This window comes from Sarcophilus harrisii, chromosome 4 (assembly GCF_902635505.1).
Source record: "Sarcophilus harrisii chromosome 4, mSarHar1.11, whole genome shotgun sequence".
Taxonomy (NCBI): Eukaryota; Metazoa; Chordata; class Mammalia; order Dasyuromorphia; family Dasyuridae; genus Sarcophilus; species Sarcophilus harrisii.
Genome location: NC_045429.1, coordinates 340,205,665 through 340,219,967, shown reverse-complemented (window position 1 = coordinate 340,219,967; position 14,303 = coordinate 340,205,665). Strand labels below are relative to the sequence as shown.

Below are 14,303 nucleotides of genomic sequence, written 5' to 3'. Positions count from 1 at the left end.
TCAAATTAAAAAGTACAATAAAAGGGAACTTGAAAATGATTAGAAAGAATTAGGAATAAATTAGGTTAGTTTGGTGAAAAGATTGTACCTGATTTAATTCTTCAAAAGAATGTCCCTTTAATACACTTTGAAAAACTCATACTAAGAAAGTATGAAAGGTATGTAATAATGTAGTGCATTAGCTAGCTGTGGAATCAGGGTGGCTTGAGGTTAGGTCTCTTCTCTGTCACATTTTATTGTCTAAATGTGAGCAAGATACTTTACCTCTCAGTGACTCAGACAACTCTAAAACTAAATCGCTGATAAGTTGCCAGTCTGCTTTTTCAGAGATAATATACTTGCTTTTGATGGGGAAATAACAAGTCCAGATCATAAAAATGAAGAGTAAGTAGAAAAATGTCACTAGCTAGGCATAGCAATAGTCAAGGAAGTATTTATTATAAAAACAAAATGGAAGTTTTTTTTAGCTCCCAAAAAAAGTTGCTTACTTCAATTTTATATTATAGAAACAGAAGCAGAAAACATTGAGGCAGATGAAACCATTCCAACAGCAGAAGAAGCAACTGAAGCAACAGAAGGAAATGCAGGATCAGGGGAAGATATTGTGGATCTCACTCAGCCAGGAGTCTACACAGAGCATGTCTTTACAGATCCCTTGGGGGTGCAAAATACTGAAGAAGGATCTCCTGTATATCATTCAAGGTATTTAAAAATACACTAGCATGTTATGAAACTTGGAAAAAAAACTCAGATATAAATAGCCAAAAACTCTCAAGCAGTCAAAATCCTACTAATTGTCATTGTTGTAAGAGACTAAAATCTGTCATCCTTGATTTGCTCATACTGTTTCAGTTTACTTCTTCCCCTTTGTCCTTTTATGGACTTAACCGTTTTCTCCTTTCTCTTTCTGAGATATTTAATCTGGTTTCAAAGTTGTGTATTTGTCTTGATCATGTTGGTCATTTTCCCTGCTGCTGTAGCTTCTTGTGATTAATTTTTTTTTTCTTTTCCTATTTTAGTCAGTATGTACATATTGTTTAAGCCATTCTTATCACCTTTTGCCAGTTATATACTTGGCCATTTCAAAATTTTACCTTTTTGAAGATTGGGATTCGTATGAATGAAACACAAGAGAGTATCTTGAGTCATTTTGTGCATTACTTAAAGGATCTAATTCTTTCTTGGTTAGATAAGTTTACCACCCATTTCTCCCATTCTTTAAGGAGAAAATAGAGCACTATTGAAACTGGATCTCTTCTGTAATAAATTATATTTGTTATATTTGTTAACTTTTTGAATAGAGTAGATGATGATAATGGAAAATAACTTTTCTCTCTCTCATATCATGTTTGCCCTGATTAAATCTTTCAACTTAATGCTCATTTTAAAGGTATGGGCTCTTTTGTCAGAATTTAGATATTTCATTTGATTCATAACTTTAAAAGTACTTATGTAGTTACCTTTGTATGTTTTGAGAAATGTCTTTATTTTAAAGAATGTTGGATTAGCGTATTATGAAATCTATCATAAAACTTCGAATAATTCCCTGCATTAAAACTATAATTGCAGTTTAGGATATGGGTGCTGTATGTTTTCATTGTTTCTTCTACATATTCAACTACATATTCATCTACATATTCAACTAAATCTTGACTTTTTAATGCTATTTCTGTCTTAATTGATATAAGGGATTTGATTTTAGGTTGGCTTTTTTTTTTAATAGTGGTTTTTCATTAACAGACGAAGAATCGAAATTTTCATTCTCTAGAAAATTTCCTTTATCATCTGCAATCCTTATAATTTTCATACTTTTTTTTCTTCTTCCTAGCAATGAATCAGATGTATATAAAGATCAAATAACAGTATTGCCAAGTGAACAAGATCTGGTGCGAGAGGAAGCTCAGAAAATGAGTAGCCTTTTACCAACCATGTGGCTTGGAGCACAGAATGGGTGGTAAGAGCAAAGAAGCAAAAATTTAATATTGGATTATTTGTGGCTCTTAATTGGTCTTCTTAATCTTGTCTTGAAACGGGAGTAATAATGTGGGTACTAATATGATGAGCTCTACCTAGTTTGCTTTATATTAATTGAAAGAAAATTTCACATATATACAAATTGTGAAACAAGCTGACTGTGTAACTGTGTTTGCTCTGATTCTAAATGATAACCCATATGGTCCTTTGTCACAAAATGTTCTATTATTACATAACAATGTTCTTGGAAAAGATGGCAAGTTAAACATTAAATTAGGGTGATCTTAAACACAAAAGAAGATTCCCAATGCAGAAGGGACTCATATAGGCTAGAATTTTAGCAAGAAATACCAAAAATAAAAATGAATATATTTGGCAACAGGGAAGGCCTGATTCCAAAGAAAAAGCTTTTAGTATGTTTATGAAGGAAAGCTAAAACTGAATTGTCCAAGCTCTGTAGTGTAGAAAGTTTACCGTTTGGAAGATTTTTTAGTTGGTAGTAGAGTGAGGTCTCTTTATTTTTGGTATGATGCTCTTTCCCAAGCAGAGATAACCGTGGAAGAGGTCCCCTCTTCATTCTAAGGTCAGCATCCATCATAGACAGAGATTCTGTAATGGGGGATAAAGAGAGGCTGATGGCAACCAGCACATGGTACTAGCTTGGCTTCTCTTCTCCATATTGTTATGGGGCTTCTGTTGGCAGCTCACAGAGCCCTGTATAACACAGGTATTGCCCATGTCACTGTTTCCTTATTTAGAATTACACAAAAGCAGCTATCCGTTATTCTTAAGTTTTCTGTTGTTTGCTTTTTTTCCCAGAGTCAAGTTAGTTTTCAGTGGCTAAATATGAATGATTGCTTAGAACTTGGTATAAATCTAATCCCTCTTGCCTTTGTTCTTGCAGTTTATATGTTCATTCATCAGTGGCTCAGTGGAGGAAATGTCTCCATTCCATAAAACTTAAAGATTCAATTCTCAGTATTGTGTAAGTTTTATTTTATGAAAACTTGTTTTTAAAATCAATTTAAAAATTGTTTTGATCAGCTGTGATAGACTTGACTCTTTTCAACAATGAAGTCATTCAAGGCTTTTCCAGTGTTATAGAAAGTGCACATCCACATCCAGAGAGAACTATGGAGACTGAATGTGGATCAAAACAATGTATCTTTACTGTTGTTGTTTTTGCTGCTTGTGTTTCACTCTCTCCCCTCTTCTCCCTTCCCCTTCCCCCACTTTGATATGATTATTCTTACACAGCATGATGAATATGTAAATATGTTTAGAAACACCGCATGTTTAACCTATATTGGATTGCTTGCTGTTTTAGGAAAGGGGAGGGGGGGAGAAAAGTTTGGAACCCAAGGTTTTGCAGAGGTGAATGCTGAAAATTATCTTTGTGTGTATTTAGAGAAAGAAAATACTGCTAAAAATAAAGTTCTAAAAAGTCAGTCCTTGAACACATTAAAATATAATAATCACTATAATATCTTTAAAAATCTGTCTAGCCTAAATAAACTTTCAGTTCAGTGGTGCTCTATCAGGAGCAAGGCACATTCATTATATATTCGAAGTCACAGAAATAAAAGGGAATTCTTAGTTTAAGAGAGAGAACACAGAGTATTTCAAATACAACTGAAATTCTTTCCATATATTATAAGTGCTTTGTTATGGTGAGAGAACAAATGGCTCTTTCAGGTTGCAGACAACTTCTATGGAGTTTACTTTCAAATAACAAAAATTCCACCTTGATTACTCCACCTTGAATAGGAATTTCAGTAATATTTGGTGCCCTTTTCCCCCAGAAATTAAGTATACTTAATTATTGTGTCTTTATTTTTGCAGACATGTGAAAGGAATTGTATTGGTTGCATTGGCTGATGGAACTCTAGCAATTTTTCATAGAGGAGTTGGTAGGAATTTTTTACCCATATTATTTGCACGGATTCTTATAAGATGCTTAAAAGCAATTCTGTTCTACTATCTAAATAGTCAAAATGTTTTCAGATATAACTCATTGCATTGTGTTTCCATGAAAAATACCCTTTTCATATTTTGAGAAATATAAATCTGGGGGGAAACCTTTGTGAAATAGTAATTATGTCCCATGGGATCATATATAAAGATGCTTGATTTTTTTGTTTGTTTTAATGATACTTTACATAGTATTATATCTTTAGTTTTGTAGCCAAATATACAGTACCTTATTACTAGGGGTAGGACAAGAGAGAGAACAGGTGATAAATATGAGGCACCTGTGAACATCATGGAAAAAGATTTTGGTTCGTGGGATGGAGTTTTATCATTTCCATGTTTCAAATAACAAATTATATTCTTTTTGAATGATTGAAGTTAATTCTGTTTTCAAGTCCAAAAGTTAAAGGGTTGTGGTGTTGGGAGATGGAAAGCCAACTCTGAATTCACCATAGACACGGCACATAGCATTCATTACTTTCATGGATCACTTTATAATGATCTGAATAAGTGAGAATCAACTAAAAGAAATTTCATTTAGTGCTAGCAAAAAGAGGAGTATGTTGAAATAATTTATATGTACTTTGTAATTTTTCTTCAACTATCAGAATTGTAAACTCAAGTGAAATTTTTCTATTTATAAATAGAAGAGATGTGCATGAGATAATAGTACATTTACCAAAAATATGGGTTTTTTCATGGTTTTCCCCCATGATAACTTAATTATTCAATTAAATATTGTTTTGTTCTCTTTCTTATTTTAAAGATGGTCAGTGGGATTTGTCAAACTATCACCTTTTGGACTTGGGACGTCCTCACCATTCAATCCGTTGCATGACTGTGGTACATGATAAAGTCTGGTGTGGCTATAGGAATAAAATCTATGTGGTTCAACCAAAGGCCATGAAAATAGAGGCAAGTTATAAAACCCATCATTTGCTAATACAGTGTCCTTTATTTTTGTTCTCTAAAGAATGTGAAGACAAATAATTTTTCTCTTTCTTTGTATGCTTTAAAGGTATCTTCTGGTTGTCCTATGAAGTTTTCTTCCTATATCTTTGGTAGTTTTCTCCTTGCTAGGGTGGATAATATTGTAGTAATTTGGATTTATTTGAGGATGAGGTGACATATAAAGAACTTTTCCAAATATCAGGTCACAATGTACAACTTATATATGCATGAAAAGTGTAACTGAACAGTCCTGCTGTTTAATTTTATCAAGGAAGATTGTTTCTTAAGTTCTCTATCTTGTGTGTGATAACAGATTCATAGAGCCAACTCAGACTTAAATGAGTTGGGAAGCACTAGCTGTGGGTGTTTCTGATATTCCCTGATCATGAAGATCACAGTTCATCCATTCCTTGTCATTGCATAAGACCTCATATTTTCTCATCAGTCTACCAGAGATATCTTTTCTTATTGTGGCAAATCTTACTCTCAAGTTCTTGGGATTACTCAGATTCAAGTGCGTCATGTGGGCAATTCCTCAGCAGAGTAGCCTGCCTTCCCTGTCACTGTCTGTCTGACATGTCTCATTTCCTTTCTTGCCTGAATGATGATATCTTTTATGCTGCTCATATTTGCTTCTGCAGAGTTTCATTTTTAATATGTGGTAGTTCATTCAAATCCATGTCATAATTTTAATTCTTTGAGTGATTCATGACTTTAATTCTTCAGAGACTAGTAGTCTCCAATTCATATACATTGCCAGAATGGTGCTAGTGCTAAAAAGCTATTTCACAGTGAAACTTAACATTTAAAAGCTTAGGATAGTTGCCCAAAAGAGTGATTCTCAGCCTCACCCATTGTCTACACATAATATCTATTTAATATTATAAAATTATTCCATCAGTTGCATATCATAATCTGGACAGTAGAAATTCTTTCTCTCTTTCTGTTCAGTGTTTCTTGATTTTATTTAGGAAGTCTTGCAAAGTTCTGGGTCTTGATGCAATTAGAACAATATTATCCACAACAAGGATCATGTGCATGACCTGGCTTTCTGTAGGGACTACTTTTTTCATTTGAACTTTGCAGTGGGACATTACCATGGTGATTTCTTTGACTAGTATGCTTTTCCTTGATTTATGCTTGACTTACCTTTCTTGGGTGGCCTGTGATCATTAATATTATCTCTTAATGCTGCATCTTTTTAATATGATTTTGACACATTGCATGTATCATCAGTTTTATAGAAATATAAATTTTACTAATCCAAGAGACCTTGGGTTTTTCCCCCTTTGCTTTTGGTATCTTCTCTTTTTAAAAATATCTTGAGGACTAATTCCTATAGGTATGCTCACAATGGAGTTGACTTCAGCATAGGCCTACTCACTATGCGGTCAGTTTTCTATTGCTTTGCCACTAGTTCATGATGTTGAATATAAGGAACTGTGATGGTTCACATATGGAGGCTACACTGCCAATGATAAGATTTAGAACATTTAACATATTTTTACCTGTTCTTGTCCTTATACAATCGTTCTTAAGGATAATTTGGCTTGGTTTTGTCTCTCAAAGCCTTCTTAAATTATTTCTCCCTCCATTACTTCTGCTTGGGGGGTCATACTTACTTTAATCTCCCATCCTCCTCCCTGTAAGGTTTTATAAACAAGTTTATAATCTAAGCTTCCGTTACCATATTCTGATTCACAAAGATACCATACTTTTTCTGAGGTGATTTGTTTTACATACTGTAGCTTCCTTAAGGAATGGTGATTGTCTTAGTCCATGTTTATTTGTTTCTTTTTCTAATATCAGTCTCATTTAAATGTCAGGTTGAGGCTACCTTGATTCCACTTTATTTTTTTTTCTCATTTTGATTCCTCTTACTGATTTTAATCTTTGCTTTATAACTTGTGTAGTTAGATATTCATGGACAGGTAATTTAGAAATGACCTTATATTAGTAGCCAGTCATTTCTTCTCTATTAAATTAATACCATTTTCATTTTTGATATTTATCATATTTGATATTTTGATATTCCTTGATGTTTACTATATAGAGAACCACCCAGCACCTTTCTTGAAGAAAGTATTTATAATGTGTTACTATGAGATCTCTGTGTAGTTCCCTCTTGAACCATGTTTTCCAGCATATTTTTCTCCCATTTTCTCTACTCATTTTTGTGTAAAAGTGATTGAAATACACATAGATCTAATTTGGAGAATTTTATGAAGTTCATTTTTAGAATTTCTATAGCCCCTTATCCTCTGCACCTAGTGTTGCAGAAACTTCAGTTGTATTCAAGGGGATTTTTTTTTCTTTTTCATTTCCTTTCTTTTTTGTTTATTTGTTATTTTCACTTAACTGTGTAAGGATAATCTGTGAGCTATCTTCCTCTTTAAATATCTCTTCCCTTTTTTCTTCTGCTTTAATTTTTAGTGAAATCTCTCAAGATTTCTATAATTGCGTTCTTCTGTAATGTTTGCTCCTCAGGTCATTGGACATGTAGCTCCTATTTAGAGTATATCAATAATTAAGTTATAGTATAAGTATATTAAGCATATACTTATATACTCTTAAAACTGATACTCTGATTTTATGTTAACTCTTCCCCAAAACATACTCTGTTTCTGTCTGTCCTTATATACATAAATACATACACACACAATTCATTGAGTTGATTGATTAACCCATGAAAGAATTCCTGACCTAGTGGCCAAGCAACTAGAGATAAACTTTCCCTTACCTGAAAGGCAATGTATAAAAAGTTGTCTTAGGTTGGGACTCTTATTTGGAGACTAGTGACCAAATATGATTGTTCTTCCAATTCAGACTGCCCTGCAGTATATAAAGCTGTAATGTACTGCGTGTCAGTGAAGTAAATGAAGTCTCCTCAATGCCACTCCCTCTTCCTCCAGACTAAACTAGATATTCTTGAATTAGGGAGGACATGTAAGAGGCAGTGGTTTAAAAAAAAAAAAAAAGCACTGAATTGCTTCTCAAAAGATCCAGATTCTGGTCACATCTTTTTATTAGCAGTAATCTCAAAGTCATCAGTCTTGTTCCCTTTTTAGGACTCAGTTTATTCCTGTACAGTAGCCAGAGTATGATTGATTGTGTGATTGCAAAAGTCTCTCATCTGCTGACAATCTGTTTTTCTCTGTTTGTCATATGTTGAATGTGCAGGTTCTTTTCTTGTGTTTGTTTGCTTGTAGTAGGGCTGCTTTACTGGCGTGTGTCACTCCATTGTGCTCTCACATGTCTCATAGTTGGGGGAATTTCTTTTAAATACTTAATAGGTTTTCCTGTCTTTGATAATGCACATTGTTGAAGTGTATTATGCTGTGTCTTAATTGTCACCTATATGTACTTGTGCTCTTTCTTGGAGCAGTTAATGTCCCAAAACTGTGGCCACTTTTTTTAATAAATGATTTGCCCATCTTTTAGAGCATAATACCAATCCAACTTCTTCTTTATAGTCAAAATAATTATGTGACATTTGAATCATCTTTTCTAGAAATCATTTGATGCTCACCCAAGGAAAGAGAGCCAAGTGAGACAACTGGCATGGGTTGGTGATGGAGTGTGGGTTTCAATTCGTTTGGATTCTACTCTCCGTCTCTATCATGCACATACATATCAGCATCTGCAGGATGTGGACATTGAACCTTATGTGAGCAAAATGTTAGGTAAGTCTCCACATCCTTTATCTTTTAACAACCATGCATGTTATGCATGTCATGCAGGGAGAGTTTTTAATTTAATTTAAGATTGAAGATATATAAATGTATATAAACTATTCTTATCAGTAGAGCTTATTCTTATAGGTAGAAATGGTTTTATGAGAATATATACATTGGCTTTAGTTTTGTCTTTAAGTGTTTTTGTACAATTGATCTGTAATGTAAAAATAGGAACTTCCTGAGCTTTTGTTTAAAATAAAATAACTTGATTTCTAATAGGTTCAAAAAATTCAAACCTCAGATAGCTTCAGACAAAGAAGGGGGAAAGCATAGCCAGCAAAGATAGCTGATATTAATGTTATTTTTTTTAATTTTAGTGTTATTTTAATGTTATTATAATGAGTTTTACATTTTATATTATTTTAAATTTTTACAAAGATTTTATGAAGTGCTGTCAGGTAAGTGCTGCTATTCTCCCCATTTTACAGATAAGAATAATGAGACTCAATAAGTAACTTGTTCTTGGTCAAATAACTATTCAGTATTTGGGACAGGATTTGGACTCAGATTTTTCAGACTCCAAATACAGCACTCTGTACACTGTTCCTGTATCCTGGTTTGAGTTCTCTATTTATCTGCCCTCCCAACTCATAAATGGGATCCGCCAGCTACTTTGTGAATTTGTTTTTCCGTTAACTCTATTATCTGAGGCATATGAGCTGTTTTAAGGTGAATTCAATTACAGTTAGTTACAACCAGAAGCCAAATATGTAATCAGATGCCCTGATTTTTGTGTAGCATTAATCCATACCTTCCCATTCATCTGAAACTACTATTTTTAAGGTCACTTATTTCTAAAACCCCATCCTTTCTCTCCCATCCTTTTTTTCCCCCTTATCTTCTTTAACCTCTCTACAGCCTCCTCCTCCTCCATAATCCTCTCTCCTACAGCACTTTCATGCCAGCTGTCATGCTTCTCTTGCCCAATCCAGTCATCCTTCTTGAGTGCCTTCTATAGAATTCTGTACATGTCCTGTGCTGTTTTGTCCTGGCCTTATGCTTTCCCTGTACTCTCTTTTTGGTGATGACAGCGTTTCCCATGACTTCAGTTATTATCTCTATGAGCATAACTCCCAATTCTCAGATGTTCAGTCTTTATCTTTCTCCTGAGCACCAGTCTCCTGTAAATCTTCACGTGGAGGGGTTATAGTCATCTCAGACTCACCATATTGAAAAAAATCCTCATTGTTGTTCCTAAAACTGCCTCATTCCCACCCTGTCATGACCCTGTTTTTGTTGAGGGCAGCACCAGGGAGATAGATGATAGATGACAAAGCCGGGATGTTGGGGGGTAATTGGGTGCTCTAGGCTCTAGCCCCATGTGACCATGAATAAAGCACTTCAGCTCTGTCTTCACAGTGACGAATGCTGGATTTTGAGGTCCTCTTGAATTTCTTTCAGTTTACTTGTCAGTGATCCAGCTGTTGATCCGTCACCACACTCACAACTTCAGACACCACTCTTCCTTCTTCCTTCTTACTTGTATTTCTCTACACTCTGATCCAGTCTGCTGGACATAGCCCTTCATCCCTAGCCTCTGGCCTGCTTCATGTGTCTGCAGCATCTTTCCCTTGGAAGATGCCCCCATTCAGCTCTGAGTCCACCTTCTACAAAAGCTGTTTGCGTTGTGTGTATGCAGTTGTGTGTTCTGTAGGTATCCTAGGTTTACAGGTTTACAGGTGTTACCTAGGTTTATCCTAGGTAACAGATAGGTTACCTATCTGTTTTCTCTCTCATCATCATTTTTTTTTTTCCCTTTGTATCCTCAGCATATAGTAAGACATTTGGTTGTTAACTAATTGCTTCTACTTTCTTCCTCTAACCCTTCATATTCACCTATTTAGTAATTCTTATTCATTTGACCTCTTCAACATCTCTTGCATCTCCCTTTCTCTTTACTTTCTCCACATCCCAGTTCATATCCTTATCACCTCTCTTTTGGGCTATTGCAATAGCCTTTTAACTGGTCTAGTACTTGTAGGCTTTCCTCTTTACCTCTCTTTCCTCTCTTTTCCTCTTTTCCTCTTTACCTCTTTTCCTCTTTACCACTGGGCCCCCACACAAATAGGCAAATTGTTATTCCTAAAGTGTGTTTGTTTATATCATTCATATATACTTATGATATGAGCATATATGCTCAGTTTCAGTGAAACCCCATTGCATTTGTATGCAAATCTGTATTACATTTAAAGCCCTTCACAATCTAGCTTCTGCCAGTTTTTCCATCTTCACTCTCTCATTCTGCCAAATATTTTGTCTCCAGCCTTAAGGATCTTCATGCTTTCCTCCATGTCTTTCAAAAGTTGTTTCCCACTCCTGGAATAGTCTATCTCTGCCTTTTTTAAAGACACTCTTGCTTTTCCCTCAGGAGTGCTCTTCCACCTCATCGCTGTGCTAGTTTCTCATATATCCTATAACTACATGTTTTTGAACATGTATCTACTAATAGGATATTAGATTCCTGAAAATAGGAACTATCTCACTTTTATATTTGTATTCTAGCATCTCTTGCAGGTCTTGACATACAGTTGTTAGTGTGTATTCTTCCTTGCCGAATTGATATCTGTATTGATAATTTTGTAAAACGTTTTTTATTTATATAGGTACTGGAAAATTGGGCTTCTCTTTTGTGAGAATCACAGCTCTTATGGTATCTTGTAATCGTTTATGGGTAGGGACAGGAAATGGTGTCATTATCTCCATCCCACTAACAGAAAGTAAGTATATTTTGGATAACAGTCAGATTGTATATGTTCTGTAAAATGTTTTAGGAACTAATCATCATTTCAAAGTGTTTACTTTCCAGATTTCAAGTAAGGCCTTTTGTGGTCCTAGTAAATCACTCCAAAAATAAGTGCTGGCAAAAATCTAGCCATTTCATATGTATGTAGCTATGACATTTGTGAACATACTCATTCTGGGTAAATAGTTTTCATGTGCCAGAATTAATATTTTGAAATGATTATATTTTACTATTAGAAATTCCTGTGGGTGTCCCCTTCTTCCCTTCTGCCCTTTTCTCTTCTCACCCCCCCTTTCCCCAAGCCACCTTTCAAATTTAGGACATTGTTTTTAGAGCACTTTTTTCTTAGGTTAGTCCCTTTTCCTTTTCAGCTTTATAATTTGAATGTGCATTTTAAAATATTCCCTAATAACAATTTTGATGTTTCCCATATAGCCGAGCCTAGGTTTTTAAATTATCTCTCTCTCTCACTCACACACACATTCATTCTCTCTCTCTCTCTCTCTCTCTCTCTCTCACACATACATACTCACACGAAAAGTGTATAATGAAATACTATAAATCAACAGGTTCTTCTTTGAGTTTGAAAAAGCATGTTTTGTTCTGTGATTGGGCAAGATTGGAATGATTTTTGTGAATAGCACATGCATTGTGTGTTTCTCATATTGTGTTCCATTACATCACTCATCCATTAAATAAGTGTTTTTATGTTGCACATTCAATTATGATTCCTGGAGAGGGACAGAATGAAGGTAGTCAAGTGCCATATTCCATAAAAATTCACAAGATGATGTGTTAGAATATAAATTGTTGTATCTTTTCTCCTTCCTATTCTACCTTTAAAAAAACAACTAAATAGAAAACCCTTCACGATTCTGATGTTTGAACTCTGAATTCCCTGCCCTGTTGGAAGTCATAGATTTATGGTATTGAATTGTCCATTTCTGGACAGATAATGTTTAAATATAGTAGATATAGTATACTATCTTTGTATATAGTGCTATCTTTGGTAAATTGAGTGTAATATCTGCTAAAAGTCAGTATGTTACTCTATGGTAACTGTGCTAATAGGGATCATGTGATCAGAGAGTTGATTAAAACCAAGCCTTGTACTTTGTGGCACTTTTTTTTTTCTTTTTGGCAAGGTGTTCAGGATTGAGTAGTTTGCTTAGAGTCACACAAATAGTATAAAATGTCCAAGACTAGATTTGAATGAATGCCTTCCTGCCTCTAGACCCAAGTTCTATACAGTGTCACCACCTAGCTGTCCCAAGTGTCACTTTTTTTAAATGAAGCACCTTCTTTAATATTTTTTGATAAGGGATCCCAGATTTTGCCCATTTAAAATACTTCATAGAGGGCAATTTCATCTAATTGAGCAGTATTCTTTTACAAAAAGAGTGAAAGGGGAAAAACTGGTATAACAGTATATTGAATTCCTAACCTTCAATTCAGATTCATTGAAAACAGAGTAAAATTAATGATCACACTGGTTTTTTTTCTATATCTTGAACTTGTGAAAATCTTCCATTTGTTTTGCTTTCTCTGATTTTGGGATTTTGTTAATTTAGTAAGGAGCTTTTGAGCTCTTAATTCATCAGATACCAAAATGTGAAAGTAACTCACATTCTCCTTCTCCTCTACTGTCATATACCTATCCATTTCCCCTTTCCTCCTTTCTCACTATAGCTGTAATCCTCCACCAGGGACGTTTACTGGGGCTGAGGGGTAAGTGCAGATCCTGAAGCTAATTCTTTTTCTGGGCTGCTCATGGCCACTCCAAGGCTGTGTCTCACTTAGAATCAACCCCCCTCCTCTGTCCCTAATGCCATTCCCTCTCAGGCACTGCTGCAGCAGTGTTGTCTTTGTTTGCTTGTTTGCTACACGGCCACCAATTCTGCTCAGCAGTTTAGTCTGTATCATCTTTTGTTGCAGCTGAACTTCCATCCAATCTTTGTTTTTCTTCCAGTAAAAACATGAAACCATCTCTTAAAACTCATTAATCTACATTGTTTACTCCTGTTGTCAGTCATGTTTCTTTCACTCATTGACTAGTCCCTGGAGTGGGGGTAGTTTGTATGTCTAGCTGATTTAAAGTTACCTTGCCAAATTCCAGCCAGCAAGTTGGTTATTTTTTACATTGCTTTCTGGCTAGAGGAGGGAAGTATTCTGCTGCTTTTTACTGAAATAGAATTTACTATAAAAAGCAGTTGCCCATTGCAAATCTGCTTTTAAATTGGTGTACTTTGAAAGAACACACTTTAAGACCAGCTGTAACACTTGATCTCTTTGGTTACAAAGAGGTTTTTTTTTGTTTGTTTGTTTGTTTTTGTTTTTTGTTTTTTGTTTTTTGTTTTTTGTTTTGTTTTTTTACAAGATTTGTAAAATTTTTGATACCTGCTAGACTGGCAAATCCCCTAATCCATTTACTGAGGTACTTTAAAATAACTAGCATGCTTTCTTTTCCCAGCTCTATCTTGAATTGGCATTGCTGCCCTTCTGTCTCATTTTATCTTAATGGCTGTAGCTTCTTAGATGATACCATAAGGATTAACCAATAACCTCTCAAATCAACAAGATTTTTCAAGGGAAAATATTTGGTATTTGGTTTTCTATTTTTAGCAAATAAAACCTCAATAGGACCTGGAAACCGTCCTGGAACTGTAATCCGTGTGTATGGTGATGAAAATAGTGATAAAGTAACTCCAGGAACATTTATACCATATTGCTCAATGGCACATGCCCAACTCTGCTTCCATGGCCACCGGGATGCTGTCAAATTCTTTGTTGCAGTACCAGGTGAGATGTATTCTTCTTGTGAGATAGTTCATATGATTCTCTTTGTGTGATTTTTGGACCATCTATGCCATTCCCAAAGTTATTTTTCATAGTTGGTCAACTTAAAACTTAAAAATTTCCTACTTATA

The 14,303-nt window shown here is 34.8% G+C and overlaps 1 protein-coding gene across 11 annotated transcripts in view; it reads left to right on the top strand.

Annotated features, from left to right (window-relative positions):
• The window catches only part of SPAG9 (sperm associated antigen 9), a 126,994-nt gene that overhangs the window by 103,003 nt on the left and 9,688 nt on the right, over nt 1–14,303 (top strand). For 7 of the 11 annotated variants that reach the window (XM_031966402.1, XM_031966403.1, XM_031966411.1 and 4 more), the window contains 9 exons: nt 507–702; nt 1,829–1,954; nt 2,879–2,959; nt 3,817–3,884; nt 4,712–4,860; nt 8,408–8,579; nt 11,237–11,350; nt 13,066–13,104; nt 13,999–14,175. In XM_031966402.1, the coding sequence (XP_031822262.1) occupies nt 507–702; nt 1,829–1,954; nt 2,879–2,959; nt 3,817–3,884; nt 4,712–4,860; nt 8,408–8,579; nt 11,237–11,350; nt 13,066–13,104; nt 13,999–14,175 (1,122 nt within the window). The remainder of the gene's footprint in view (nt 1–506; nt 703–1,828; nt 1,955–2,878; nt 2,960–3,816; nt 3,885–4,711; nt 4,861–8,407; nt 8,580–11,236; nt 11,351–13,065; nt 13,105–13,998; nt 14,176–14,303) is intronic. The other 4 variants (XM_031966404.1, XM_031966405.1, XM_031966410.1 and 1 more) reach the window with 1 other exon arrangement.